Source organism: Sphaerodactylus townsendi, linkage group LG03 (genome assembly GCF_021028975.2).
Source record: "Sphaerodactylus townsendi isolate TG3544 linkage group LG03, MPM_Stown_v2.3, whole genome shotgun sequence".
NCBI classification, from domain to species: domain Eukaryota; kingdom Metazoa; phylum Chordata; class Lepidosauria; order Squamata; family Sphaerodactylidae; genus Sphaerodactylus; species Sphaerodactylus townsendi.
The window spans coordinates 119,518,331-119,545,522 of record NC_059427.1 but is presented as its reverse complement, the minus strand read 5'-3'; the positions used below and the strand labels follow the sequence as shown (position 1 = coordinate 119,545,522).

Sequence of the window (27,192 nt, the reverse complement as noted above, 5' to 3'; positions counted from 1 at the left end):
CATTCAAAGAAGAAGTAGTTTGAATTTATACCTCACTTTTCTCAACCATGAGGAGTCTCAAAGCAACTTATAAACCCCTTTCTTTCTTCTCCCCACAACAGACACCTCGTGAATTAGGTGGGACTGAGAGAGTTCTGAGACAACTGTGACTAGCCCAAGGTCACCCAACACGTTTCATGTGGAGGAGTGGGGAATCACACCTGGTTCTTCAGATTAGAGACCACCACTTTAAACCACTATGCCACGCTGGCTTTGTAAAGACTGATTAACAGTATCATCACCCCAATGGCATTAAACACACATTACATAGTAGCAGGGTTTTTCAACTTTCAAAAGTTCTTCTTTTGAATGACATACTAGGAAAAAAGGAGACTTGAGAGAGAAGGAAACCACTTGTCCTCAGAATAGGAGCCAATTACAGATGTTTAACATTGGCACCAAGTCCTAATAGGATAAAAACCCTAGTTAAAAAAGGTTAAGTTATTGTGGGAGAGATGGTCTTTTTAAAAAAAAAAAAAACCAACAACCCTGCAGCTTCTGAGGTCATAAAGAACACACAAGTATGGGAGGGACAAAAACAACCAAGATGGATTTTTTTAGAAGTTCAACAAGATCCAATGACAATACCTGCAACCTGTACAGCAGCATGTCTAAGAAGCCTGAGACACTGACTGGGAAAAATCTATATACGGTTTACACAGAACATTTTTCATTTGATCCCCAGGATGCTTTTGCAGCTTACAGCATTGTGCTGAAGGCCCAGCAGGTGGTTTATCTTGAAAAGAATCTCAGTTGTGCCACATTCAAGGGAGCGCTCTCATTAGCTATCGATACATGTCTAGCTTTAAACTTACAGTTATGAAATTCTGCTGCAGACAGTACAAAAAAGAGGGGCTCAAAGACTAGCAACCAGCAGGTAATATTATCCAGACTCTGTTTGTTCAACACAAGGTCCACATGCTCATAGCAGCTCACATAATCAAGTTACATACAGCCCCATATGGCTGCAGCCCTGCCTTACTGTTGCGAATTCTGGGGAAATGGCTACAGATATGAACAAAGCAGGTTAGGAAGACGAGGGCCTCAGCTGACCCATGTTTAGTTTTAAATCTTATCCATTCTAATCTGACTGTTTTACTGGGGGGTTTGATGCAGTTTTATTGGTCTTTAACTAAGTGCAGTTTGTTTATTAATGAATGTAACCCTCCGAAGGGCCAGGTTAGTGGTTAGACTGTCATGGCTGCCTCATTCCAAAGCTTGAACTGCTGCTTAAACAATCATGACTATTACTAAGAAGCATGAGAAAGGAATGGGTATAGAACTGGTAGTCTAAAACAAAACACTGTTAATGATAAAAATATATATACTAAATCAGGGTGAGGGAAGAAGGAAGTCTTGGTCTCTGGGCTTCAACTCACAAACTCCAGGAAGGTCTGGAAGCCTGGGGAGATCTCACTTCTTTACATGCTCTGAGAAGCCACTCTTATCTCACAGCAACAGAAAACACTCTAGGCAGGGGGAAAAATTCCCCACCAGAAGATGGCTGTTCTCCTGCCAACTGGCCTTCTCAATGCTCCAGAGGCTTTCTTTTCTGGGATTCAGAAAATCCTCCATCTCCTCAGGAAAATACCTCAGCACCCTTCACCCTTATTTTTAGCATTCCCCCCACTCCCACCCTCACCCAGTTATTAACCAACCCATCATCTAGCCCTTCCCCTCAGAAATCCCCTCCCTCTAGTGGGAAATGTTTCCTGACTGGGAGTCAGTGTGCAGGGAAAAAGAGTGCAACCATTCTGAAAACCTAGTTTTTAATTCTTGTATGCTTCCTTGAATACATAATTTGTGACTAGTCTTAACATATATTGAATACTAGCAGTAAACCCCACTGCAGGAGGAAATGAAATGGGCTCTAGAAAAGAGTTGAGCAAGCATTTCAATCCACAGTGGGCTTTACTGCTGCTTTACCCTCCCCCGCCGACCCTCGTCGGCCCATCTATCTGTTGATGATCCTGTGGTCCCAAGACACTGGTAAGTGTGGAAGACTAGTGTGTGTGGGGGGGAGGGTGGTGGAAATGGGGTTGTTTGGGGTGGTGGGAGGGAGAACCAGGAAGCTGGGGTCAGGCCAGGTGGGGATGCAGGTGGCAAGGCGCCACTGCCTCGCTGGCCTGGCATGCATTTAAGAGGGGGAAAGACAAGAAGGGTAACTGGGAGGGGGGGGGGCCCAGTGCAGCAGCAGGTGCTAAGGTACCATTGCCCCACCAGCACAGCTTCATTTGGAGTGGGAGGGTAAGGGAAAACCAGGAGGTTGGTGGCAGGTCCGGTGGAACACCATCAAGTGTGACTTGCTGTTTGGGCCGGAGGGGGGGTGGGTGGGTGGGTATAATGGGGACACACTTCCCACCAATCCCTGTGTAGGACTCACTTTCATGGTGCTCAGATTGGTGGAAAGTTTGTTGTTGCGGCATTCCATCCCTTAGGAAATTATGTCTAAGGATAGCACACAAGACTTAGTTCAGCTTCCTGCTTCAAGCACTGCTGGCCAGATGCTTTTTGAAGCAGAATAAAAGCAATAACCGTCTCTAATAGTTGTTCCCACCCCATCCCAGCAACCAATATTCAGAATTAGTAACGCCTTTTAAACTGTAAGCTACATTTACCTATCAATGGAAATAAGCATTAATGGCCGTAACATGTATGAATTTGTCTAAACTTCTTTCAAGACCAGCTCAGATAATGATCATCTCCACATCCCTTGGGAACGAATACCAGGCATAAATGATATGCACTGTGTGAAATTGTGCTTCCTTTTACCTGTTCTGAACTTACTGCAAATCAGTTTCACCAGTTGAGCAGAATTCTAATATTACGAAAAAGACAGGAAAATGCACATCTATTCACTTTCCCTGACACCAGAAATCATTTTATACAACTTTATCATGTTCTGCCCTTTGGTATTCTTTTCCTTGGTAAAGCCCTTACCTAACCTTCCTGCATTTGGAAAGGTCTTCTATTCCTCAGTAGTTTTGGTTGTCCTTTTTTACTCCATTGACAGCTACAATGTTTTTTTCAGTTTTGAGACAGGGTGACTAGAAGTGTAACGAGTATTCCAATGTAACCAAACTATAGACAGCTTTAAAGTACCGGTGGTTTTATTTTTGATCTATTCATAACCCTATTCATGGCCCCATTCTCTTCCCTGTATAGGCACAGCCAATTTAGACCCTTTCAGCATATACATAGATCTGCCCTGCTGTTGCTATTTTGTTGCTTACTTAGCCAGTTTGGGAAGAACCTCTTGGAACGACACAATCCATTTGGGTTTTCAACCATGTGAAATAATGTTGAGAAATCCACTGCAGAACTGTCTCCCTCATATCTGATTCCAGAACATTTATGCACAAACACTAGTCCAAATACAGATCTACTAACTAGAGGCTTCAATTGCTTACTTCCCCCAACTCTGAAAACTGTCAATTTTGTCCCTACCCCTTACTTCCAGTTCTTTGACCTGTTACAGCTCCCTAAGAGCTGTTGTCTTCTTCCAAGACACCTTAATTACTTAGGAGCCTTTTGTAACAACTATGTCAAAGAGTTTTTTGGAACTTGAAAAATATAATGTCTACCAGACTGACCTCATCTACATGCTTGCCAACACTGTCAAAGCATTCTAAAAGACCAGTAGATTAAGAAGGCTGCCCTTTGTATTTGTTCTTCTCGGCATTCAACAATGTTAGCTCTGATTTTAAAAAAATTATCTGTTTCTCCCCAGAACAGGCATTAGGCTGACAGGTCTGTAATTTTCTAGATTTTTACTAGTTCATTTTATTTTCTTTTTTCTTTTAGTATTCATTAGCTACTTGCCAATGCTCTAGCATGGCTGGTTGGGAAACTCCTCCTTCTGAAATTAAATGTAACAATGTTGGTATTTCTAGGTGGTTTTCCAAATCACATTGATGCTGAATTTGGTCATGTCGTCACTGTTCTCAAGCATTTAGCAACTCCTTCATTTGAGGAAAACTCAGTGCTGAGAGAAGGAAATAATCTGGATGTTTCGTGCCCTTGGACACTATCAAGTGAAGATAATGAAGCTTTCATGTAAAAATACACCCTTACAAAGCAAGACACCTGCACAGTACACAAGAGCTGTTACAATCCCCCTGCCGACAGTAGATGATCCATAGCACATCACTTGATTACTGCAGTCTGAAATCATGGCATTATCCAAAAGAGCAAGCATTGGCTCTTTTGCATTGCCAAAGATTCACTGTTTCATGCCATTGCCAATATAATATCAGGCAGGCTTGGAAGTTGCAAAATTGTAATTAATATTTTTTCACATGATGATCCACAGGAGATGTGTGAGACAGTACATGTATGTTTTATTAATTTGTAAATTGGGGGTGGGAATAAAACCACATGTGATATTCCAAATAAAAGTCAAATGATTAATTTGCCTAACGAATTTTGATTTAACTTGCACAGTCAAAGCTAGAGTTCTTAATTGTATGTCTCCTCTAACATGGTAGAAGGAATGCAACAAACATCAATCTGATCAGGATCAAATCAAACTAATAATGAATGTGATGCGATGCTACTGGGAATGACAGAGAAAGTGATGCTGCTCCCCCCCCCCCCATAAACTCTGTGGAAGAGAGTTATTTAAATAGATGAGTGGACTATCATATCCAAACACACCATGCACAGGTTTTTAGATGTGCTAAAATTAGCATATCAACAATTTTTAGTGTGGGGAGAGAGGTTCCTTGCACATTTAAGCAATGTAAGGGAACTGGTTCTGGTGGGTTTTCTGGGCTGTGTGGCCATGGTCTGGTGGATCTTGTTCCTAACGTTTCGCCTGCATCTGTGGCTGCATTTTCAGAGGTGTATCACAGAGAAAAGTCTGTTTCACACTGTGTCTAGTGAGAAGGGAAAGTTTAGTGTGGTATACTGTCCATGTCCCAGAGTGGGGAACCAGTCAGTGAGCCCTTTGGGGGAGGGCGGTATAAAAGTGGAATAAATAAATAAATAAATAAATAAATAAATAAATAAATAAATAAAATAAGTGTTTGGATGTAACTTGCTATGCAAAGGTGTGATTGAGTGCATTGTATTGTGGGTGGGGTTATAAGTTCATTTTTTGACCAGATGTCGTGTGACTGGTTACCCCATGTCCCCTGACAGATATGCCACTGCAGTACTCCAGGTGGAGTTTGACCAATGCAAGGTATAGCAGGACTGTCACATCTTGCAATTTGGATGTTTGCCTCTGTTGATATATTCCAAGATCACATCAGCCTTTTCTGACACTGCATTTCCAATAATATTTTTACACAACATCCATATCACTGACTACTGCACAACAACTCTTCCCATCCTGGGTGCCTCTTCTTTCAGGTATTTCTTCTCCCTTCCAATTAAGGGCTAAACTACATTATTTATTAAAGCCCTGTGGTTGCAGGCAGCTTACAATACATAATTAAAAATATTGAACAGTGAAACCCCAAAAGTAAAGTTCCCCAACCTACCAAAATGCCTGCAGCTTACACTTTATTAAAAACTCTGGAGAATAAAATATATGTGTTGCTTTTCCTGAAAACTTCCAAGAATTGCACACACACACCCTCACCTCTTCGGGGAGCCTCATCCATAAAAACAGAAGCAACCACAGGGAAAGTACTGGTCTCCATTGATGACAGACTATGAGAGAACACTCTGGTGGTGGCAAGTTGAAGACCTGTAAGGAATTCCATAGACGCAGAAATAAAAGGCTTTGGGAGTAAAAGTCCATTTATTAAGACATCTTAGAAAGCTCAAGTACACGCAGTGGCAGGAATGACACTTCCCGCCAGAAGCACAGGTTATAATACCAGTCACCCCATCCCCCCTTCCTGCTTCCCATGGGAACAGAGGCTTCATCTCCCGCGCAAAGATAAAGTCTCCGCCGATGCATCTGGCCCATCGCCCGGGCTGTGGAATGCACTCAAGGTTACTTCACCATCAACACTACTGAATCCCTTACACTCTGCCTCCCTTAAAGAAGACCCCTTCCCCCCAGGTTTGTGTGGAAAGGCGCGGTGGAAAGCAGCAATAAGGGTGGGGGCTTCAATGTTTTCGGAATAAACCCATTGATTATACCCAGAGGAATATCCCACCCAAGAAACTAAATATTGCAAGCGTTTGCGATTAAAGCGAGAGTCCAGGATAGCGTCAATTTCGTAGTGCTTGTGGCCATCAATACTCCTTGAGCAAGCTGGAATGGAAGACAGGATGGATGTTACTAAGAGAGTTAGGCAAATCTAAGCGGGCAGTGACATCATTAATTACTTTAGTAATTTGAAAAGGTCCCACAAATCTCTTGCCATGTTTGGAAAAATTTATGCACGCCTCTGAGATTTTGTAGATAAATACACCCAGGAGCCCACACGCTAAAGGGAAATCTGAGCGCTGTTTATCCGCCTGCAGTTTTTGGGAGTCCTTTGCTTGTTGTGGGCATGGTCTGGACCGACTTCCATCCCTCGGCTAGGGATGAAATCCATTGTTGAAATTCTGGGGGGGTCCAAGGCAGCTGCGGGTAGTTGTGGCAACGGCGGGAAGGAGCGACCAGACACAATTTCAAAGGGGGTTTTCTTTGTACTACTATGAACCGCATTGTTGTAGGCGTACTCCGCAAACGGAATAAGCTCGCACCAATTGTCTTGGTGGTAGTTGGTGTAACAACGTAAATACTGCTCTAGGGTTCTGTTCGCTCTCTCCGTCTCGCCGTCACTTTGAACGTGCAGTAGGGCGGCGACGGCGGGCGGCCCCCAACAACCCCAAAAACGCTTTCCAGAACTTTGAGATGAATTGGGGGCCGCGGTCGGAGACCACCTTCACGGGGGCGGAATGGAGACGGTAAACATGTTGAATAAACAGCCGTGCCAACTTAGGAGCCGAGGGGATGGAAGCACATGGAATAAAATGGGCTTGCTTAGAGAACAAGTCCACCACCACCCATAAAACCGTGTTCGCCATGACTTCGGGCAAATCTGTAATGAAATCCATGGAGATGACTTCCCAAGAGGCGGAAGCTACCGGGAGGCTGCAATAGTCCATGGGCTTTCCCGGATGGTTTTGGCTTCTGCACAAACCGAGCAGCCTTTAATTTATGCCCCAGTGTCTTTGCGCATTGCGCCCCACCAGAACTGCCGGCCGTCTAACTGCAGAGGTTACAAAGAGCCAAAATGTCCAGCCGATCTGGCATCGTGGCTAGCTACAAGAACCTGCTTGCGGAGGGGAGGCACGCATCAACATTCCCTCCGCCAAACTCCATTCTACAAACGCAATAGGGAGTCCCCTTCAGCCGCTGGCGGCTCACGCAGCCCCGCCTCCTCCAATTCCCGCAGGAAAGGAGAGACGAGACTGGGAACGGGGGGTGGAGGAGAAGTGGACGTTTGAGATCGGGTGACAGCCAACCCCAACTGGGAGGGGGAAAGAACAGTGCGTGGAATGTCTCGTAAGGCAGCTCCACCCTCCCCGGGTAGGCGCGAGAGCGCGTCAGCCAGTTTGTTGGTTTTCCCAGGGAAAAATGGACTGTAAAGAGAAACGAGAAAAGAAATCGCCCAACGAAGTTGTTTTATGGACATCTTGAGGGGGGTGGAAAGAGCTGCCAGGTTTTTATGATCCGACCAAACTTGAAAGGGATGTTTAGCCCCCTCCAGCCAGTGGCGCCAAGTGGAGAGTGCTGCTTTGATGGCCGCAGTCTCTTTGTCACCTACAGTCCAGTTGAGCTCGGCACCAGAAAATTTTTTAGACAAATAAGCACACGGAACCAGTCCACCATCTTTATTTTTCTGCAACAGGGCTGCCCCAAGTGCTTTGTCCGAGGCGTCCACGTGAACCACAAACGGGAGATCCGGGTCAGGGTGCTTTAGGATAGGTTCGGTGGTAAACGCAGATTTTAATAGTTCAAAGGCTGCTTGACATTTCTCAGACCAGAAAAGGGGGGCCCCGGGCTTGGCGGACAGTGGATCCTTACCCTTAGTGCGTAAGAGGTCTGTGAGAGGGAGAGTCAGTTCAGCAAATTGGGGTATAAAATCACGATAAAAATTAGCAAAACCAAGAAACGACTGGAGTTCTTTGCGTTTGGTGGGGGCAGGCCATTGGAGGACTGCGCTAATTTTAGCAGGATCCATTTTAAGCCCTCGGCGAGATCCGGTAACCTAAATAGTCAATGGAGGTCTGATGAAAACAGCATTTGGAGAGTTTGGCAAAGAGAGAGTTGTCAAGCAAGCGTTTCAGCACCTCTCGAACCAATATTTCATGCTCTTCTATCGCTTTGCAGTAAATTAAAACGTCATCTAAGTATACAACAACTCCCTTTGTACAGTAAATCATGGAGAACTTCGGCAATAAGGGCCATGAAAGCCCGGGGGCCCCACTTAACCCGAATGGCATTATTAAGTATTCAAACTGTCCAAACTTTGTGTTAAACGCAGTCAGGTGTTCATATCCTTCAGCAATTCTGACTCTGTAGTAAGCTTCTCTCAAGTCCAATTTAGTAAAATGCGTCCTTTGCCGAAAGTGCATCTAAAAGGTCCTTGATCAAAAGGCAAAGGATATTTATTGGACAGGGAGACCGCATTGAGACCTCGATAATCTGTGCAAAGCCGAAGACCCACCTTTCTATGTGACAAACAAAACGGGAGCAGCGTGTGTGTGTTTGGTAGCCCGCCAGATGAAACCGCGAGCAAGGTTCTTGTCTAAGAAGGCACGAAGCTCCTTCTCTTCATTGGGACTCATGCCGTCGATTCTAGCCTTGATCAGTTGCGCCCCTGGTTGTGTGACAGTTTTGCAGTCGGTGTCCGCCTTGTGTGTCAACTGATCGCATTCCTGCTCCTGAAAAACTCTACTAGATCTTGATATGCAGGTGGGATGCCAATAGAATCGAGCAATCACTGAGGAAGCCAGAGAGGGGGGTGTGTCAGGAGACGTTGGGCTTTCTTCCCAATTCATGTGTTCACCGCGAAGGAGGGTCAGTGAATTCTAGGATCCTTTCTTTCCAAATGAATTCTTGGTTCATGTAACAACAACCAAGGCATGCCCAAAACTATGAAGTGTTTGGCCACTGGCGCCAAAATGAAACTAATTTTCTCCCAATGGTCGACGTAACGGTGGGGACCCGGTTGTGTTTTGATCTGGGCCGGTCCTTCGCTTCCGAGGGGCTGCCGTCCATTTGGGTGAATGGTATGGGCTTAGCCAGGGGAATTCGGTCCAGACCTAGCTCCTCTGCCACCTGGGGCCGCATTAAGCAGTGGAGCAGCCGAATCCACAAGGGCTGAGGCTATAATGCGAAAGTGCGTTTAGTGGGGTTGGCCAGAAATGCTTGAACAGTAATGGGAGCGCTGCCTTCACACACCGCGTCAGGAGTCTGGACCATGTCCATGGGGCTGAAGAAAGGCAAACAGCTGCTTCCTCCTCTGGGTCGCCTTCGGTCACCGCTTTGGACGAGCCAGTGGGAGGCGTGGCCCTGACCTGCGTAGGTGGTTTGGCAGACGGAGGCGCGGAGCTGGGGTCGCTGGTTTTTGCTTCTTGGGACAGTTGGCGGCTAGATGACCTGGCCCTCCGCAGTAAAGACACAACCCAAGCCGGCGACGGCGGTCGAGGTGGTTTCGTGGGAGCGGCTGGGCTTGGACTTGGTGGACACAGTAGTGGTTTTAGGGCGTGGGCGGCCTCCTTGACGAAGCGATTCCAAATCCAGACGCCACTTGAGACCCCAACTGGATCCAATCTGCAATGGTACGGAGGAACTCGAATTAAAACACCGCTTTCACGTAGCTTGCTGTCCACAGCATCCGAGAAGTATTCGCATTTCATGCTGCTCAGGCCACTCAGGAGGAAGTCGAGCAGCCGCCGCACGAAATTCACGGACAAATTCTGCAAACGGGCGGTTGCCTTGCTGGATGGTTTTGATGGTGCGGATAGCTTCATTCTCGGCGCCTGGGTCTTGAAAGCGCGCTCTTAAAGCTTGGAGGAATGCGGCACTGTGCGAGAGTCCTCATCTTGTAAATCCAAAACAGTCACTTAACCAGTCGGCTGCTGCCCCATCTAGGACTGGAGCCGATGTCCCGTATTTTTTCGCTCAGACCGGGTATAGATCATCATAGTCTTCCAAGTTGGCATTGAGTTGCAAGATGAAGTAGGGAAGTTTGGAAGCGGTCCCATCAAAACGGGCTGGTATCGGGGCGATAGTAGCCCCGCTCGACGGCTCTTGGTGCCTGCTGGGGAGGTGGCTTGCGCTGGTTGAGCAGGTTGGGCTGGCAGCTGTTGTACGGGGGGAGCCGGAATCGGGGGCGCTGGCGGTGCCGCAGGGCGCTTGGGTGGCAGGACCCAGGTACGCGGGCCCCTGGCACCGCATGATCAGTCACAGCATAGACTCCAACTTGGGGCTGCCCGGTCTGCTGCCTCCTTAGTTCCCTTTCCAACGCAGCCAGATCCCTCTCCTTGCGAGCCAATGCATCCTGGTGCGCATGCAGCAGCTTTTTCTCGCTCCAATTTAGCCAGTTCGTCCCGCTTAAGGGCTTCAGTGAGCTCACTTTGGCGCGGCGCGAGAGCCTGAACGCCACGTTGCCGCTAAATCCAGTCTGGACTGTTCCAGGACTTTATCATGGACTGACCGATTCTGGGCATATTGTCGTTGGAGCTGCCTTTAGCACGGTCCAACTCGAGCTGGACTTCTGGCGCTTGCTGTTCCCGGTCCTCTGCAGGTTTTCGCTGCTCTTGCTGCAACTGTGCCCGCTCCTCCTCCCATAGCTGGCGCTCACGGTTCCATGCCGCTTGGGCTTCTCGCAGTCGTCCCACTTCCTCATCCCAGTCCTCTCGATGGGAGAGGAAACCGGTCCGGCTGGGAAGGCAGACTTTCTTCGGACTCCTCGTCGTCTGGAAGCGAGGTGTCGGAGGCACCGTAGCCGCCGTAGCCACCGGTGGCTCCCCGAGGCACCTCAGGTGCGGTTGCTGGTCTGGATTAGGGGGGTCCGATTGGGAAGCGGTACGGATACCCCTCCCAATTCCAGGTTTAGTCCCGGAGTCCTTTGGACGGGCCCCAGTGCTGTGCCACGGTGGTTCTTTGGGAGCATCACCAAAATACGAGTCCAGGAATCGTTCAATGGATTCCTGGGTTGCCGTGATGAAAGGTGGTCAAGCCCGCCTCCCTCCATGACAGGTTGCATCTGAGGTTTGTAATCCACACGAGAACGGTAGAGATCCGATCCACAGGCGCTCGATCCATGGACAGCGCCCCAAACGACTCATGGAGTTCCCCATCGTCGTCGTCACGTCCCTCGTTCCAACGGAGTAAAGGAAGACTCGTGCTGATACGAGGACGGGAAAGAGCCACCAGCGAGGCCCGTTCTCCTGCCGGTTCCTCCAAATCAAGAAGGGAAAGGTCGGAGCCCTCTTTGGGGGCTACCGCACCTTCCGCAGTAACATTCAACCTCTCCATCGCAAGACAAGAGGTCCACTACACAGGAATACAGATGATTTAGGATTCCTGCCACAATGTAAGGAATTCCATAGACGCAGAAATAAAAGGCTTTGGGAGTAAAAGTCCATTTATTAAGACATCTTAGAAAGCTCAAGTACACGCAGTGGCAGGAATGACACTTCCCGCCAGAAGCACAGGTTATAATACCAGTCACCCCATCCCCCCTTCCTGCTTCCCATGGGAACAGAGGCTTCATCTCCCGCGCAAAGATAAAGTCTCCGCCGATGCATCTGGCCCATCGCCCGGGCTGTGGAATGCACTCAAGGTTACTTCACCATCAACACTACTGAATCCCTTACAAGACCACAGCTGCCATGTGGAGACATAAAAGCAGAAATGATCTTTGAGATAGGTGGGTCCCAGCCTTGGGGAAGTTTTGAAGGGCAGGCATTGCACAGCACTTCAAATTCACCTCCAATTATGCAACTGGAAGTAAAGCCGCAGCACTGCTGCAATGGCCTTCTTATCTCCTATTTTCTCCTGCTGCGGCACTGGGCAGCAGACAGGGAGTAAAAATGGGGGAAATAGACAGTGGGTGACCTGACCCCTCAGTCCCAGACAATGAAAAGCTTTTAAAGAGTCACAAGCAGCACCTTGAACTGAACCTGGAAACAACCTGGCAGCTAGTGAAGTCATTCTAAAATAGGCAAGTTGTATTACCAATGACCACCTTTGACAATAATTGAGCTGCTGAACCAGCTGTAATTTCTGGGTTGCCTGTACAGGAAGCTGGACTGTGAAGTTAGATTGGCATGTCCAGTAAGTCTAGGAAAAGAAAGAGCTGGCAAACCAGATGCAGCTGGTAGATGGCATCAGTGGCCACAATCCAGCTTTTTAAATGCTACATTTGTGTCCACGCGCACATAACCTGCCCTGCAAATGCCAACTCTGCTCATCCACTGCTAGTAGACCCAAACCTCAGCTTTTCTGTCTGAATTCAACTTCAAATTTTTCTCCAGTGGTCACTGAACAATGGCCTCAAAACATAGATTGGACTTAGATAATTAAACACAGAACTGGATGTCATCTGCACACTGATGACATCCAACAAACCCAAAGTTTCAGAGTTGTGAGGGACAGCTGCTGTCTCTATGAACCCTTGGTCATATTTGAAAGATATTGTCTAGATCAGTGGTTCTTAAACTTTTTTTGGTCATACCTCCATTGAGAAAGATCTTACAACCTATATCTCTCATGAATCCGGCCTAAACTGCTATACTTCATAGATTAAGAACCCCAAATTTGGATTATATAACAGATTTAAAATGTGAAGAGTGTCTTGGATGGTTCCTCTTCAGGCTGCTAGGCAGAAGACTTTTTTTTCCTTGACATACTAGTTTTCTAAGTGCAAGCAGGGTTCTTGGTTTGTTTGTTTTTGGGGGTGATTGTACATTTTGTGAGGGCTCAGAGGTAGAGCATCTGCTTTTCATGCAGACAATCATGGGTTCAATTCCTGGCATCTCTAGTCAAAAGAAACAGGCAGTAGGTGATGTGAAAGGCTTCAGCCTGAGATGCTGGAGAGTGACCGCCACTCCGAGTAGATGATACTGACCCTGCTGGACCAATGAGATGATTTAGTATAAGGTAGTTTCATATGTTCATGTGTATGTTCAGACATGGAACCCCTGTTGCTGGCTGAAGAGACACCATCCAGGAAAACTTTTACCACTTCACTGTATGCTGATTGGTTAAAAAATTGTTAGAAACAGAATCAGTTGCCAGTTTCAGAAACAAGTGAAAAACAGGCAGACAACTGCAAGCTTCTGAATAGTCTAGGTTTTGGCCTCCAGGGACAAGCATATGATCTGAAGTAACTATAGCATTCAGACAGGTCATCTAGCGGTGCTATGAGGAAAGTTATTCCGGGGGTTACCTTTACCCCCAACTCGTCTGGCAAGACATACAAACGCATTCTCATAGAATCCAGTGATAATCCTTCCAGGTCCTCAATGTGCTCTGCAGTACGGATGTTCTCTTTCTCTTCCTACCTGTCAATCAATACTCCCTGCAACTGGGCAAAAGACAAGAGGTGGAAAAGCTGCTGCATTAGATAACCAATGTGCTGCAGAAATTTTAAAACAAGTCCAAGGCAGGGAACAAGACTGGAAATTGCAAGTATAAAAAACACATCAGACAAAATTCACTACAGCAGGAAATTTCAAGTAGTATTTACCATAATGGTCAATAAAGTCCTGCCAGAGCATACTTTTCAGCAGCAGAGCAAACTTTAACACAATAATCATAAAAGCTTACAAGAAGTAACAGACACCTTCCACAAACACCAGCGCACAGTGAACTGAAGAAAATGTGTCTTACCACTTTTCCTACAGATTTAAGATTTGAAAACCTGTGGACCAGAATTCTTACAAGATTGACCCCATGGACTTCAAAACTTTGGATTCCTAAGTCACTGCAAGTGTTAACTAGCTTATCAGATCAAGGCAGCGCACCAATTACTGTTATTGCATAGTCCCTGTAATTTTCTTAGGTAAGCTTGAATTTTACATAATTATATCTTGCCCTGTACTTTCCTGCATTTCGTGGCCCTTTGACCCTTCTGCTTTTTCCCTTCATAACAATTATATGTGTCTGCCTGCTGAGGAGCCACTCAGTAAATCTGATGAAGTGGACTCTGTTTCATGAAAACTCATGCTTCACCAAGCTAACAGAGCTGCAATATTCATCTGGAATGTTTAGGGTTTTTTTCCCTAGGTGGTTTACAAAATGACACAATAATAACATCCCCAAACCAATTAAAATTCAGCACACACATTATGATTGCCTTTGCCAGTTTATTTATTGTACATCAATTAAATAGAAGACTCACAACTCATTGTGTTTCAGTCATTTCCATAACCACACCATTAATTTAGAATTTTTTCTTTAACACTGTTTGTTTATGCCAGTTTTGGCAGGATTCCAGAAGTAGAAACTGGATTTTGAAGAGATAATTTCTTGAGGGAATAAATTTTCTTAAGGGAAAAACATACACACACACAATTATTTTCAGGTATTATAAACCATTACTATTTAACATTTATATAATGCTTTCATTCCAAGTAATAACAAGACCTTATCATGTGATTTCTACCAGCTCAAACTGGCGATTCAACCATGAAGCAAATTCCACAGGGACAGGCATGGGTCTATTCTGCACAGCACAAATAAGACATCCTAAGGATGTGGAAAAGGTGTCTCTGGGAGGAACTCCACACAGCTTTCTTCCCAAGATGTCCTCAGGATGCCTTACTTCAGCTCAAGCCATCTTTTTTTGAAGTTGGGACTTTTTTCCTGAAGTCATCTGCAAGTCATCTTCTACTTGCTGTGCAGAGCTCAGGAGCTGAGGAGATATCTTATTTTTCTCGCTTGACCATTAAAGATCTCTTGTCAGTTTTCTCTGCCACTCATGTCCATAATTTTATGGTGCTTCAGAAATTCTCTGTGCCCACCAGAGGCGTAGCTGGGCCAAGCTGCGCCCGGTGCGCAGTGTGTTTTTCCGCCCCGCATGGCCCACCCCCACCCCCGCGGCACCCCCCCACGGCACCCTCCCGCCCCTGCCCCCCTTCCCACACTTACCTTAGTTCCTTTTCTAGTACTTTTTCAGGCTGAAAAAAGCGGCCTCTTTACAGTTCAGGCTAAAAACTGCCTGAGGAACTATACTTCCCATGAGACCTTGTGAGCCCTAAGGTCTTCTGGGAACTGTAGTTCCTCAGACTGTTTTTGAGCCTGAACTGTAAATAGGCCGCTTTGTTCAGCCTGAAAAAGTACTAGAAAAGGAACTAAGGTAAGTGTGGGAAGGGGGCAGGGGGGCAACGCGGGGGGTCACAAGAAAAAGGGGGAGGGTCCAGGGGCAATTTTGTGGCCCCCCAGGCATGCGCCCGGTGCACAATGCACCCCCACCCCACCACTGGTGCCCACAGCTTTTTGGGGGGATGTTTGCTCTGCAGGCTCAGCTGCTGAGCACCTTTTCAGCCCCCAAAGTACATGGTTGTACACAGTTTGCCCTGCCAATTCCAGCAGCACATAGTTTCCCCCTTTTTTGGTTATTGATGAGCTATCTTTGAAGACATGGACACACAATATGAAAATCAGCACGGATTCTTAAATTGTGTCTGCATATCTTTGAAGACAGCTCATTGAAAATAAAAAAGGAAAACTATATATTGTCAGAATTATCAGGACAAGCTGGATACAACCATCTACTTTTCAGGCTGAAAAGGCAACTCAGCAGCGGAACCTGCAGAGCTAACATTCCAGGGAAACCTTAAGCAAAAAGCAGAAGGCACAGAGAATCCCTGAGGCACCATAAAACATCAGGTACAAGAGCTTTAATTGCAGGTGAGAGGAAATGGTGGGTGGTGGAGAAGCCTCTTTCTCCTCTGACACCTTTTTTGTCCATGCTGTCCAAATAAAAAATTGAGGAGGCAGATTTTTTGAAAATGTCTTCAGAGTATCTTATGTGTGCTGTGTATAATGGGCCATGTTTGTCTCCTGGAGCCAAAACAAAAGAGAATCTAAAGACTAGCAAATTACTGTGACAGAAATTCTTGAGCCAGAAACCACCTCATCTGTCCTCAATTTGTGATTAACATTCCCCTGTACCACCCTTCGGTGTTAATGTAGTTATATGCATATTTTGAATATGCATATTTCTGCCAACTGAGGCCTACATTTCACACATTAGACAAAGTGGACTCTGACTCATGAATACTATTATAGCACAACAGAACCCTGGCTCCATAGATCCCTTTCCTAAACTACTTATGACCCCATAAACATGGGGGTCTTTTAAATGCCACAAGAATTTGCAGTTTTACTTACAAAGAACTCATCCTTACTTTGGATAAATAATTATGGACACTTTCAGGAGTGCATGTGTGTTTTAAAATAAGTCTTAAAATTCCACTGAGATCAGTCTTTCAAAATAATGAAGGTAGAGTTAGAAGAGGAATATGCTTGATTCTCTCCTAATTCCTCACACTGAGAAAATAGTCCTGTATCTAAACTGACACAGATTAGTTCATATTACAGTACACAAGAACATCACAGGAAGTGGTGGGATTCAAATACTTTAACAACTGGCTCTGCCTCCCCCCCTCCCCGAGTTTTCCATGTTCCCCCCCTGAGCGGCTGCCCTCCCCCACCTTCTCACACTGCCCCCCCTCACCTCCACCTCCGGGGGGGAGGACAGCTGAGCCAGCCAGGCAGCACTGGGGTGGGTGGAGCAGAGGGCTCCGACTCGAGAGGAGAGCCAAGCCTGAGTCCTCTGCTCCACCACCCCCCAGCACTTCCTGACTCATCAAGTCTCCTCCCTGCCCCGCCCCGCCCCGCCCCACCCCGCCCCGGGAGCCCAGGGCGGGAAGGAGAGCAGGCCAGAGCCCTCTGCTCCACACACACCCCAGCACTGCCTGGCTCAGTTCTCCTCCCCACCCTGGGTTCTGAGGCGCTAAAAGCCCCATCGCTCCCTCTCCCATGGGGAGGGGAAGCGAGGGGGCTTTTAACAACCGGTTTGCCCAAACCGGGGCAAACCAGCTGAATCTCACCACAAGACAGAAAAGCATGAGACCCAGGGCCAGTCATATACTCTTAGCCTAACCTGCCTCCCAAGGCTGCTCTGAGGGAAAAAGGGAGAAGAGCAGAATGATTGATATAACCTGCTTTAGGACCTTACTGGGGTGAAAGGCAGGGCACAAATATAGTCAACAAACAATTAAATAGATACTCAAAGCAGGGACCTATACCACCTTACACAAACTCCTCCCATATAACCCTGTTCACCAGCTTCACTAGTCAGGCAGCCAGCCATCTGTTGACTATCCCACCACTTAGGGTGGCCCATCTGGTATCAACCAGAGCATAGACCTTTTCAATCATGGCTCCAGCTGTGTGGAATGGGCTCTGTGAAGCAGTGGAGGGCCTCCTTGGAGAGCTTCATGAGGCACTGCTAGGCCTGCCTGTTTGCCAGTGCTTTTAAGGGGGTTTAAAAGGCAGGCATCTTCACTGGGGGGGGGGGGGGCAAGAGGCTTGCCGTTTTATCTTTTGGCTTGGAATGTTTTAACTCTTATTTTAAACCACCATGAACCAAGAGGAAAGGTAGGGTAGAAATGTTTTAGCAAATAAATAAATAAGACAATGGGTAAAAGTAACATGGTGGAGAAAAGTGGGACAGACTCCTTCCCACCATTTTAATAATGCTGTCCATCATGTATGTTTATGTTTACAATTTGCCTCAACCTGAAGCCTGGGATAATTAACAAATGAAAAAAATCAGCTAAACAGGGTAAGATTTCTTCCATATCGATGACATTTCTCTACCCTTTCCAACCTAACCCCAAGCCCTACATATCACGGAGATGAAGAAGACTGAGCCTCAAGTCTCCCCATCAGTCCTCCTTGTACCCACTTGCCTCACATCCTTTCAACGTGGCAGATTTTTCATGCACTGCGAGCTGAGGCTCTCTGACTGAAATTGCACAGGCATCGTAAAATGAAGAAAGGCTGGAATGAGGCGGTAAAGCAACTTGCCTGTGTGGCCATCAATCAATTTTTTTAAAAAAATATTTCAGGTACATTCGAAACTGCTTTTGTATTTTTACCTTTGCTTACCATCAGCAGCAGAGAGGCTGAACAGGAGTTTAAGAGGGGATTTCAGAGTGATATTAGTTCAACATTAGGCTAACTCCTGTAGCAACCATATTTGAAATCATTTCAGGTGCAGCATGATGGACTGTTATTACCCAAAAATATTCTCCCTTCATTACAAGCAACTACTTCAAGCAAAAGATTAAGTTGTCATATATTTAAACAGACAAGATTGGGGGGAGGATAAAATTACAGAGACCCGGGTTACCTTGGAGGTCCAGAAATCTGAACAAACCATGGATGTGTGGCTATACATTCAGTGGCAAGACAGAGAGGTACAACTCTGGGACTGTTACTATCTCAGCAGGACTGTTATGGGTATAGAATGAAAGCCCCCAAGCTCCTTGGAGGAGGAGGAGAAATGTTAGGAATAGATATGGCAAAAGCAAATAATCCAATTTGATTTCATATAATGTCTGGGTTTCATAAATGACTTGAATATTGTGAGATGGGGCCCAGATGACATCTTTACATGGGAAAGCGATGCTGGTTCTCATCAGCTCTTTACACGGTTCCATTTAAAAAATTGTACAAAGACTCCCCCCACCTCTGGCTGTAACAATATTTATTAATAATATTTTTGGTTCCTACAAATATTAAGAACATAAGAACATAAGAACAAGCCAGCTGGATCAGACTAGAGTCCATATAGTCCAGCTCTCTGCTACTCGCAGTGGCCCACCAGGTGCCTTTGGGAGCTCACATGCAGGATGTGAAAGCAATGGCCTTCTGCGGCTGTTGCTCCCGAGCACCTGGACTGTTAAGGCATTTGCAATCTCAGATCAAAGAGGATCAAGATTGGTAGCCATAAATCGACTTCTCCTCCATAAATCTGTCCAAGCCCCTTTTAAAGCTATCCAGGTTAGTGGCCATCACCACTAACCTGTGGCAGCATATCCAGGTTAGTGGCCATCACCACCATCCTGTGGCAGCATATTCCAAACACCAATCACACGTTGCGTGTGATTATATTCTGAATATTGCTGATTCAGAAAAATACTCAAGTCAGCCAAAGAGCAACTTTGGCTCAAACGGCACCTCCAATATACCATGACAGTATGCAGTGCTCAGTGAAGACAGAAAAATGACAACATCTGCAAAGAGCAAAATGGCCATTGATTGGAGAAGCTTAACACTTATGAATTATGACAGCAAGAGGATGGAGGCATAGAACTTTGGCACAGATGAGTCAGACCTGCCACATCTATTCCATCACTCACTAAATTCTTCTGTAGTCCTCCTGTTTGCCACCCTCAGCAAAATTTTCATTTTTTAACTTTTTTAATCTTTCTTTACTTTTTCAAGGGATTTACTTCACCTCAATTAATAAGACCGCTTAAACACAATAGCTTCTCTGCATAGAGAGACATATGAACTATAATAAACCATAGCTGCTAGCTAAGTGGTACACAAAGGTCACATGCTTGTAAATCAGTGGTTCCCAACCTTTGAGTATGAAGACCCCTTTCTAACTTCAACAAAGCAGTTGTTGACTGAGAAAATAATAGAACAGAAAATCAAAATGACTTAGTGCGCTTAAGGATTCGTGGACCCTTTGCAATAACTTTGCAGCCCCCAGCTGGGGAACAACTGCCCAAGTGATAGTCTCCAGCACTGTTCAATGGGGAAAGGCCACTTTTTGTGGGGGCAGCAAGAAGCAGAAGGATAAGATGTTTTACCTTTTCCTATTGGGAAAAAGCCACTTGGGGAGTAATAAGAAGCAGAGAATTGTTTAAGCATGCCCGCTCGTTGGCTGCCATTTCTCTGAACCTGATCACCTCCCCCACCAGAAATGGCTTTCCCTCATTTACAAGGGGTGGTTTTGCTACTCTGGCATTCAAGTCACAAATCCTTAGTTTGCCCTAAGATTAAGTGATGTTGATATTTAGTAACTTTGTTAAACTACTTAATAATAAGTTATGTTGTGCTTAAAATGTTAATAAGGAGGGGGAAAAACAGAAATTTGAGATAAAATACTTTGTAAGGGGGAATGCAGAATTATTTTTGTCAGGAAAATTTTATACCTCCATGTAAGAATCAAGAACAGGTTTTTTAAATCTAGATAATTTTACTTCTTCCCTCATCCAACCTTCACATCATTCATTTGTTTTAGACAATCTCATAAAATTACCCCACTTTCTGAAATAAGTATGCAATGCATTTCATTTTGCTATTTTACTAAAGTGAAACAGAGGCAAAACTACCAAGATCACAGGTTGTCATACCCAGATGCTAAATGCACTGGGGTTCTCTTCACAAAATGACCACCCTCTCTTCAGCCACAGTTCTCCAATTCATGTTAATGACAGTGAGTTCCTCTACTTGCTCATCCCATGGACCAGCTGCACATTTCCAGTGCCTGATGGACGGGTGGTGGTGGTGGGGGGGGTTAGGGAAAGAAGAGAATCTGAACAGAGAAATAGCAAGCCCGGAAAGCTCACCTCCCTCCCCCTGCCTTGCCACTTCTCAAGAGATGGCTTTTCATCTTAAAGCAATCTTAGGATTCCATTACAAGCATTTGTGTGTCATGCGTAGCTCACCCCAACAAAAGCCTTTGGGCTGGAAAAGTGCCACACAGAGAAGTGATGAAGCACTTACACACTGCGAGATTACTATCCCATTCATATACTGTGGAGGAAGATCCCTACATCAAACGTTCTTTCTTGCAAGTAGCAACTCCTGACAAAAAGCATTTTTGTTAGAAAATAAACAAGCCAAAAAATTAGTAAAGGAACATCGGTTACAGACGTCAATGGCCTGAAGGGTAAGGTCATCACAACTGCTCTAATGAGAAGGCATCATTTAATGTACAACCCAAGATGGTTGTTGTTGTTTTTTCCAAGATAGCCACCATCTGGTTAAGATTACAAAACTCCCTCTCAAAAACACCTTTTATCCCAAATGATGGAAAAGAAGTTGCTAAATGCCAACAGCCAGGCAGATGTTTTAGCAAACTGATTCCAGCTGTTTTGCATGCTAAAAATGCCAAGTATGCGTTTTCAATATAAAAACAGAGTTTGCTTTAGCAATGATTCTGCAAAAGGCCTTACAGATAATTAAGAATTCATTTGTAAGTCTGTAGATACCAGTAAGGGCCGCTTTTCTTTGCTAATTATTTATCAAAATTATTACCAATAATTTTAAATAATCAGCATTTAACACATTATGTTGGTTGCTCACAAACATATTAGACTTTAAGGTGTGCAATTAGAGAAAAATGAAACACCATGACTTAAGATCCATTTAAATTTTACTCTAATAATAAAGACTTTTAACTTGAATAAGAACTCTTCTTCACACTAGGTGGAGTTACTGTCTATTTCCGCACAAAGCATTTAAAAATGTTTGCCAAACGTTTTGAAAAGAATTGTTTTCCTTGGGTTTTGTCCACATGGCCCGTAAAAATAAAATGTTACAGGTGAAAACAGTTCTTTTTTTTAATGCATTCAGACTTTGATGCTATACTTTGTTGATTCTGATATCGAATCAACTTAGCACCAAATCCACAATACATAAAATTGGCAGGCAATACTGAATTTATTAATGCACAACAATGATAGAAATTGCGGTCAGCTGCAAGGCCAGATGAGAAAATGTCTGCAAGAAACTTCAGAAAATGGCGGTCAGCCATAGAATATCTGAAGCAGAAGAACGTGGCAGAAATAGCAGAGTTGAAGGAGAGTTACAAACAAAAGTAGCAGAGTTGAAGGAGGATGTGGAGGTTCAAATTCAGGCAGGAGAAATAAAATGTTTCCCGTTTTTCTATACAGGCAATGAGGAAATGTTTTAAAAACATTTTAGGAAAAAAGATTGCTAGTTTAGAAGATCCCAATAAAACGGTTTGAGGCTGAAATAAAACATTTGCAAAATGTTTTGGGCTAAAAATTGTGCAGAACTCCTTGGAGGAAATGTTTTATTTCCTTCCTCAAAATGTTTTATTTTGACTGTTTGGAAAGGGTTTCTGTCATACAACAGCCATATTACTTGCAATGGCAGGAGATCTGTAAATGGATTCCCCCATCATTTTCCAACGTTGTATGGAGATGGACAGTCAATCAATCATCCCCATGTAATACTCTGATTTTCCCCCAAATTCTATCATTTGTGGGACTGCAATTTAACGTTTAAGTAGAAACAGAGAATCAAGTCACAGTTGTTATACTAAGCTTGATCCAAGCAGACAAGTACAGCCTTTATGTTTTCACCAGGTAAAGAAATTGAAGTGGAGTAGAGGGTTACATAACTGCATATTAAAGGAGAATTTGGAGTTAAACATATATCCACAGAACCAGATGAAAATCCATGAGGTTGCAACTTCTTCAAACACTGCAGTCATAACACAACTAGATTGACAAATGCCAATGAAACGAAAGCTTTTTCAGGAGATGCAAATTACCAGACGGGTAGATATACTGAAAAGGTGAAGTTATTCAGCAACTTCAGGCAAGTGCACATATATGAAGAAAGATCACTATTCAGAGTGGTTCATGGTGAATTAGATGAACCAGTGAACTAACACACTGTCAAGGGGCCTCCTATGTTCAAACTGTGTCAGGCCACTGGTCCATCTAGTTTAGTGCTGGCAGTAGCTGTCCAGAGTCTCAAACAAAGAACTTTCCCAACATATGCCACCCAAGATCCTTTTTAATGGTAAATTCTCCTATGCTCTGCTAATTTAGTCATGGCCCCACCCAGGATACCCACTGTTTAAGCCTACGCAGTGGCTACTACAATCAGGTTTTTCCATCTACTTCACCCAGGTACCACTTATTCATAGCAATACTAGAAGAAGGCTTAAGCAAGAACATTCAAGAGAAAAAACCATCTCAGGTCTAACCAGAACCCTCCAGAGACTGAAAACAGGATTATACACCCTTGTGATCCCCTGAGGGCACCGAACTCCTATTCTTTTGAATTTTTTATTTTTTTATTATATTTATTATATTTATATACCACCCTCCCAAAAGGCTCAGGATGTAATCACAATGGGAATTAATCTTCCAAACATGAGATTAGAAATAATTAGCAAACAAGTGTTCCTTATATATTCTTCTATAGTGAGGAAACCCATTGAGCCCTTCCTTTTCAAAACTCTAGAATTGCTTAAGCATCAAAATGAATGCTAACAGACTATTGTTATTTATCAGGAACTAGATATCATTTGTTTTCTAGCATTCTAATTTAGTCAGAAGTAAGTCCTTCCTGGAGTTACCCCCAAGTAATTAGGAACACAATTTCACCATGTGGCACAATTCCACACACATTTTACCCAAAACTAGATTTTACCAAGGTCAATAGGGTATGATGCATTATCGAAGGCTTTCATGGTCAGAATCAACTGGCTTTTCTGGTCAGTGTGGCCATGGTTTCGCAGAAGCTATCACACAAACCGGAAAACCCACACAGCCAATTAATGGGATATACTTCTTTATAGATGTGCATAGGATTATCATTGGATAATTTAATTTAAAAACTAGAAAACTGAACTATTCAAATAATCAAAACACAGAATATATGTGATCATTACAAGCTACAGCTATGATACAGAGTATATAGTTGTCACTGTTTTTGCCAGGTCTACTCCTGTGTTTTTAACTAGAGCAGAGGTAGGGAACCTGCGGCTCGAGAGCCGCATGCGGCTCTTTGCCCTTGCACTGCGGCTCCACGAGCCAAGCCACTGGCCCCATTCCTTCCACGCCCTGCAGGCAGCAGAACGGGCGCACCAACTGCCCAAGGCCAGCTGGGTCGCGCCGCAGACTTCCCCTCTTGCCCGCCCCGTTGAAGCGGGGCAGGCGCTTTCCCAGCGGCCAGCGAGGCCAAGCCGCCAGCTTCATCCTTGCCTGCCCTGCAGGCAGCAGGGCGGGCGCACCAATTGCCCGCAGCCGACTGGGCCGCCTCGCGCCACGGGCTTCCCCTCTCGCCCGCCCCGTTTGAGCGGGGCGGGTGCTTTCCCAGCGGCCAGCGAGGCCGAGCCGCCGGCTTCATCCTTGCCCACCCTGCAGGCAGCAGGGTGGGCGCACCAATTGCCCGCGGCCAGGTGGGCCGCACCGCGGGCTTCCCCTCTCGCCTACCCCGTTTGAGCGGGGCAGGCGCTTTCCCGGCGGCCAGCAAGGCCGAGCTGCTGGCCCCATCCTTGCCCGCCCTGCAGGCAGCAGGATGGACGCATCCATGCGCTTCTCAGAATGAGCGGAGTAAAAGGTAAAAAACCCCAATATATACAGTGTTATATTTATTTTAAATGTCAAAAATTATTTGCGGCTCCAAGTGTTTCTTTTCCCGTGGAAAACGGGTCCAAATGGCTCTTTGAGTGTTAAAGGTTCCCTATCCCTGAACTAGAGTAACCAGATGGAAAGGAAGATGTGTTCCTGTAGCTATGTAGATGAGAGGACTTTCACTGATTGCAGATGGGTAGTCTGGCACTTTAACTTTCCAGGAGAGTTCTTGGTGGGCCACTGATGGTCAGGAACTTGCCGACCAGGAGCCTGTCAACACTGCAGGGGCTGCACCCAGATTCACTGTCATTGTCACCACACCCAAGTCTGACCAAACTGACCCTTGCGGTACTCCCAGGACTGCAGGAGTCAACGGGCTCATCTTTTTCCAGGAAAACTGTAACCTTCCAATCTGCCTCCAATCACGGATTTTCTCTCAACCGTATAACCAACCACACCTGACAAAATTCCCTCTTCCACACTATAATGGGATAGAAAGTATGCAACTGCTTTAATAGCAACCCTGGCAAAGCAGATGAAGTTTCTCCTGGCACTGACAAGAATGTTGGCAAAAGCACCATCAGCTTAATTTCTGCCCATTAGGCTATTGTTCAAGATGCAAGAGCAGAGCCCATAGAAAGGCAGCCCCCCCCCCATGCAAAGCACTGTCTTACTCCATTTCTTTAAACATGTGCCTCCCTTAACTACCCTTACCCCCATTTTCTTTTTAAAAGGGGAAAGCACAGTCAAACAGCTGACTAAAGTTACCCATGAGATCAACGAGAACGGTTTTGTTTTAAGGACATATTGATCTCCTTCCACCCAATGCAACATTTGTTGCTTCGATAAGCTGGCCTTTTCCATACACTGTGCCAAAGCTGATCAATACCAAAGGCCACCTAACGATGTGATGGAAAAGCGTCACCCAGCAAGACAGATGGGATATTGTAAATCCCAATTAGCTCATGAGCAAAACGTGCAAATAGGCATGTAGGTATCAAAAGCATCCCATTTCAAGAAGCGGCACGGGGTATATCCCTACATCCCAGGCAGCACGTAGCTATTTGTAGTGCAAATTTTTACATCTACAAAAAAGCCAGACTCCGGGCAAAACGGGGAGTTTCTCTCGACTAACGGGAAAGAGACGCCTGAGAGAACAGCAGGGTTTTATCCAAAAGGAGCTACAGTCGTTTGATACAGTTTAAAAGAGAGAATGAAAAAGGATTATTATTATTATTATTTTACCCAAAAGCATGATGCCATGAACGTTGCTATTTCAGCTCAGATGCCACCGTAATTCCCTGGCACGGTACAAGACGCCGATTAAAGAAAATTTTTCAGCCTTCAAACCTTGGCATCCACTGGTTCCAATGCTCATTCTTCTCGCTCACCCCTCAACTCTCCGAAAACTCAGGAGCTGCCCCCAAATACGAAGAAAGCAGCCTCGCAGCAGAAAGCCAGGGTGCCAGGGTATTTTTTGGAGGGGGGGGGGCGTTGGAGAGGAGCGAAAGCAGAGCTCTTGCTGCCACCCACCCCAGCGCCCATCAGAATTAAAGCGATCGCTTCCTCCTCCGGCTGGAGTTCACCGTCCAGCCCAGCTGGGTCACATTGCTTCCCATCCCTCCCCGCTGCTCTTCTAAGCCTTACCGGATTTAGGAGGATATCTGTAGATGGAATTAGACGGGATGTCCACCTCTTCCACCCCTGCGTTCTGCCTGCTGGTTAAGGCTCCCATGGTCCAGCCTCAGCAGAGGGCATCCGTCCGGGGCGAGGGTGGGAGGAGGGGGTAGATTCTGAGCTGGCAGCTTTCGGCGCCAGCGGAGATGGCGAGCGGGGGGTCAGCAGCAGCAGCAGCAGCAGCGTCCTCCCGCAACAGCGCTGGTCCCTCACTGGCAAAGCTGCCGCATTGACTTGCCTGCTGCTGCCCCCAGGGGGGTGGTATTGCCTGCTGCTGCTGCTGGTGCTTTCGCGGAGCAGGGGACAGAGGCAGCCGTTCGCCCTCCGTCTCTCCCCATCGCTCATTTGCCAGAGGACCTGGAGTGGCTCAACCTAGGGCCAGCTTAGCGGGGCTGGGCTAGCGGGAGTCCCTCAGGGAGCATTGCAGCTGGGGCGAGAGGAGAGGGACGGGGCTGGAGGGGAGGCGAGAGAGGCTACAAGTGCAGGAGGAGGCGACCCCAGCCTGCAGCAGCGGCAGAGGCGGCATCCCCTCTCTGCAGCAGGAGCCGCGGTTTTGCAAGGAGCCGGGCGCCGCCTTGACGTGAGCGGCCGTCTCTTCTGCAGCCAATGGAGGCAGCCGGGGAGAGAGGCTGCCTGCGAGCCGGCGGCGGCGCCTCCTGCTGCTCTCGCGGCCCCGGCGACTCCCGGGCGCAACGCGCGTGGCAGCCTGGGCGGCGAGGGGAGCCTCTGTCGGGCAGCTGCCCAAGTTCACCTTGGGAGGAGCTGGGAAAGTCAAAACAGGGCAACCTCCCTCCCTTCTTCTCAGGGAGGGAGAAAGTCAGCCTGGTAGAAAGTCAGCTTTGTGTTCTTCGGTAGCATTTTGATAGAGAGCACGGGACGGATTTATTTTATTATTTAGTTTTAATAGACCGTCCCCCCCGTCCCCCCCCCCCCCCCCCAATGACTCAATAAGAAGATTGATCCTTTCGATTCGAAGGCTTTCACGGCCGGAAACACTGGGGTGCTGTGGGGTTTCCGGGCTGGATGGCCGTGTTCCAGTCGCTGCTGGATCACGGCCATACAGCCCGGAAAACCCACAACACGCCAAGATTGACCTGCTTTGGAACAAAAAACACCTGGATCAGGACAAATGGCCACCATAAA

General features: G+C 46.1%; 1 protein-coding gene across 6 annotated transcripts in view; it reads right to left on the bottom strand.

Annotated features, from left to right (window-relative positions):
- RNF157 (ring finger protein 157) overlaps positions 1-27,192 on the bottom strand; it is a 161,950-nt gene that overhangs the window by 102,550 nt on the left and 32,208 nt on the right. For 3 of the 6 annotated variants that reach the window (XM_048487567.1, XM_048487564.1, XM_048487563.1), the window contains exon 1: positions 26,020-26,684. The exons of 1 other annotated variant lie outside the window; for it this stretch is intronic. In XM_048487567.1, the coding sequence (XP_048343524.1) occupies positions 26,020-26,107 (88 nt within the window). In that variant the 5' untranslated portion in view covers positions 26,108-26,684. Of the gene's footprint in view, positions 1-25,617; positions 25,869-26,019; positions 26,685-27,192 lie in introns of those variants that run through there. 2 more of the 6 variants (XM_048487561.1, XM_048487562.1) reach the window with 2 other exon arrangements.